The sequence below is a fragment of the Brachyhypopomus gauderio genome, chromosome 1 (assembly GCF_052324685.1).
Source record: "Brachyhypopomus gauderio isolate BG-103 chromosome 1, BGAUD_0.2, whole genome shotgun sequence".
Taxonomy (NCBI): domain Eukaryota; kingdom Metazoa; phylum Chordata; class Actinopteri; order Gymnotiformes; family Hypopomidae; genus Brachyhypopomus; species Brachyhypopomus gauderio.
Genome location: NC_135211.1, coordinates 15,195,305 through 15,199,445, shown reverse-complemented (window position 1 = coordinate 15,199,445; position 4,141 = coordinate 15,195,305). Strand labels below are relative to the sequence as shown.

The window sequence follows — 4,141 nt, the reverse complement described above, 5'->3', positions numbered from 1 at the left end:
CCCATTGAACAGCTCGACATTTGTTTGGGTGTTCAGTATGACGGCGCACCATTTATATTGTTGAGGTATCACAGGTGTTGAGGTGTGCCTGTGAGCAGCACCATTGCTCAGTCTGTTCTCCTGTGCATGTGTGTATGTGTGTGTGTGTGTGTGTGTGTGTGTGTGTGTGTGTGTGTGTGTGTGTGTGTGTGTGTGTGTGTGTGTGTAGGAGGAGATGATGACATGGAGAGGGGCCCCCTCATTATGCACTGTTCTCCATCCCCAGGTACACACACACACACACACACACGCTATTACCGCTAAAACACACCTCGTCTTCGGGTGATCTAATCCTGCCTTAACCGTGTGAACCGTGTCTAACGGGTCGACCCTTTGCCTCCCTCAGGGGCGTTTAAGCCCTGCACACACCTGCTGGGCACCTGGATGATCCGACTGACCGTGTGGTTCATCTGCCTGGCGGCGCTGCTGTTCAACTGCCTGGTTCTGGCCGCCACCTTGTCTCCGCGAGCCTCCCGCCTCTCCCCGGCCAGGCTGCTGGTGGCGCTGTTGGCCTGCTCCAACCTGCTGATGGGGCTGTACGTGGCCGCCCTGGCCGCGCTGGACGCCGCCACCTGGGGTTCCTTCGCCAGCTTCGGCGTGTGGTGGGAGACGGGCGCGGGGTGCCGGACGCTGGCCCTGCTGGCCGTCTTCTCGTCCGAGTGGGCGGCGTTGCTGCTCCCGCTGGCCGCGGTGGAGCGCAGCCTGGCCGTCAGGGCCCTGCTGGGGAAGGGGGGCGCCATGCGGGCGGGCGGCGAGCGGAGAGAACGCCGGAGGAGGTTCGGAGCGGCCGCCGCGCTGCTGGGGGGCGTGGCCGTGGGGGCGGCCTGCCTCGGCCTGTACCACGGGGCGGACGCCGCCTCGCCCCTCTGCCTGCCCTTCACCGGCGGGCCCGGGCCCGGCCTGGGGGTCACGGTGGCGCTGGTCCTTCTCAACACTCTGGCGTACCTGCTGAGCGCGGTGGTGTACACGCGTCTCTACTGCGGCCTGGGCCGCTCGCAGCTGGCCGACCCCGAGCAGGCCGCCTCCGTCCGGCACGTGGCCTGGCTCATTTTCACCAATTGCATCTTCTTCTGCCCTGTGGCGGCGTTCTCCTTCGCTCCTCTGCTGGCCGGTCCTGGTGGTGCGGTGGGCGGGCCCGAGATGGCCAAGTCGGTAACGCTGATCTTCTTCCCGCTCTCTGCCTGCCTGAACCCCGTGCTGTACGTGTGCTTCAGCCCCGCCTTCCGTCACGACTGGCTCCGCCTCAGAGGGCGGGCCAGGGGCGGCGGCAACTGTGCTTCAAGAAGCGGCAAAGCAGTCGACGTCGGCATTGGCCCGGGAGGCGTGGCCGGGACGGAAGAAGGCGGAGACTCCTCGTCGGCCGAACTGGGCTACGAGTGCGGGATGTACACGCAGCTTCGCGGCGGCGGTGTGTGTGAGCGCTGCGAGGCCGCCCTCCTCGCCAGAACATCTTCATCCTCCTCTTCCTCCTCTGCCTGCAGACATTTTGTGAAGTCCCACAGCTGCCCGGCACTGGCCGTCAGCGACGGCACGTGTCTGGACTCCGAGGCCTACTGGGCCGACAGTGGCACCCTGTCGGCCCAGTCCGAGTACGCCGACGAGGTCGACTCATTTGTGTCGGACAGCTCCGAGCAGGTGCAGGCGTGCGGACGCGCCTGCTTCTGCCAGAGTCGCGGGCTGCCCTTGGTGCACTACGCCTACAACATCCCTCGCAGCAAAGACTGAGGGGTGACCCCTGCCCCCACCACCTGCCCCACACCTGCCCTCAGGCCCCCCCACTCGCACACTGAGAGCGTGCAGGATCACAGCGTGTAGGAAACAGCGGGTAATCTGACCAAGTCCCTGGAGCCACGGGACACACAACCGGTCAGGAAGCACTTTCTTCCCCCAAACTCACATGCGCACGTGTGCTTCTGTGCTTGTAGACTCTGACCCCTCATCAGCAATTAATGAATGGACAATTTAAAATAAATAAATACAAAACTGACAGTTCTAGAAAGAAAAAAAAAAACTTCACTGAGCCAAATATTTGTCAGCAAAGGACGGGATTTGCTTTCTTCTTTAGATTTTTGCAGCGTTCAGTAAGACTGATCCACCCTGGTTACCCTTCCTCTCCTGTAGACCACAGACCAACCGCTAGCGTCTGCTTTACGCATTTCTAGAAAACCTGACTTTGATTCGCAAAGGTGTTTCTTAATGAGCAGGGATAAATGTGCCATGTCTCCTTTTTGAATTGTTGGTTTTATTTTCTGCAATCATCATTCCCAGTACCATTGACCTCAGTGCAAACACGGGATCATTCCCAGTACCATTGACCTCAGTGCAAACACGGGATCCACGCCTGTGTAGCAGCATTCACATTTCAAGTACCTGTTAAGACTTGTAGTTATGGATATGTAATGCAATGTGTAAGTGAGCAGAGAGGTCTTTAGAAGAGTGAGTCTGACATAATACTGCCCTGCCTCCTCTGTTACGCCATTTAGCAGCAATGTTTTAGCAGCTATGTTTTGGTCATCCTTCATCTCGACTGCTGAGGACTTCCAACAGAACCTCGTCTTCCTCAGCTGAAGCCTTCAGAGTGATTTTTTGGAATTATGACAGAAAAGAAGATCTCAGTTCAGTCAGTGGTTTAACCTTTGTAATGTCCAGGTGCAGACAATGCCCACTCTAATTTATTAACAGAAATGTGTAGCAGACACTATTTTCCAAATGTAAAATGACTTTAGAATTGTCATTAAATGAGGTACTCTAATGGGCAAATTTAACACATGCCAAACAGTATAACATTTCTGACCAATGTCAAATTAAAAAAATGACATTTTCTTCCTTCACAGAACTTTAAGGAACAAATGATCTTTTAGGCTGGCGTTAATACTCTTGTTCTTATAGACCTCCTTGTCTGCCACCACCAGCTGGTCCAGCGTAGCCCTCACCCCTAATGTTCTTCAGTGTTCCTGTCTTCTCCAGTAGGAGTTTGGTGGGAACGACACAGAGAAGGTTTTCAGTCCTAATGATGTCGCTAAAATCCACACGTGTGTGTGTGTGTGTGTGTGTCTGTGTGTGTGTGTGTGTTCAGGATGTTGCATTTTTCATGCATTTGCTTCTTAGTTAAAGTACGTGTGCTCTCATGTTTGACAAATAAGCTCTTCCAACACATGTTTAAAAAAAACATTTGGAGACATTATTTTAACTGACAAATTCCAAATTTTTTGTGTGCATCTGTCATGATATTGTGTTTGTGTGTCTGTGTTTCAGTGTGTTGTAAATTATTTGTATAGGATACATCTAATCAAAAATGGGATGCATTGTCTAACCATGGAAGCTACCTCTTCGACTCTAGTGGCTGCCAGTAATGTGCAGTTTGACAGAATGGATGCTTATTCGCGTTTTATGTCGTGTGTATGAGCGCTCGCACTGTAAATACATCTAGTTGTGCATCGTCACTGAATGAAAGTCACATTTTCGTTTATGCCAATTGTGGGAGGAAATTGTGTACGGTATATGGTCATTTTTGTAAACCAAACAATATAAACTAAATTGCTTTAAGGGTCTTGTGTTGATTTCTGTTCTGCATCCCATCCATTTCCTGCGTGCCAGCGTCGTCATTGTAGGGCGCAAGATGTTTATAAAAAACAATATGTTCAAAAAATATTTTGATTTGAGACAATTCTGAGGTCCCTTTTTAAAAAATTTACTTAAGATTACCAATCAACCTTATTTTCACCTAATATAAATAGATAGACCAACACATTAACTTATGTCCAGTTTAACTTCTGCATTTCTTTTAAAAAATGATCAAGATGTTGAGTCTAAACAACCTTTCTGTGCTTCAACATTATCTATATGAAGATGAAGGCAGAAAGGACACATTCTCCTGAACCACTGTTGGATACGATGTAGCAAAACCTTGATTGCTACAATTTATGTGTACTTTGTAAAATGTGAAATCTGTGCAAATATTTTTTACTTCATGTACAAGATAATTCAATGCCCAGCAACTCAATTCAGTTCATTGTGCAGTAAGTCTGTGATGGTTTTTTGGGGGGAGGGGGGTGCTGAATCAGAGTTGTGTACCACTGAAGCATCCACTCTGGCCATAGAG

The 4,141-nt window shown here is 51.1% G+C and overlaps 1 protein-coding gene across 1 annotated transcript in view; it reads left to right on the top strand.

Annotated features, from left to right (window-relative positions):
• lgr4 (leucine-rich repeat containing G protein-coupled receptor 4) overlaps window positions 1–3,585 on the top strand; it is a 39,851-nt gene extending 36,266 nt beyond the window's left edge. Inside the window, exons 17-18 of the mRNA XM_076998760.1 lie at window positions 209–265; window positions 386–3,585. Of these exons, the coding sequence (XP_076854875.1) occupies window positions 209–265; window positions 386–1,764 (1,436 nt within the window). The 3' untranslated portion in view covers window positions 1,765–3,585. The remainder of the gene's footprint in view (window positions 1–208; window positions 266–385) is intronic.
• Window positions 3,586–4,141: the final 556 nt, after the last annotated feature.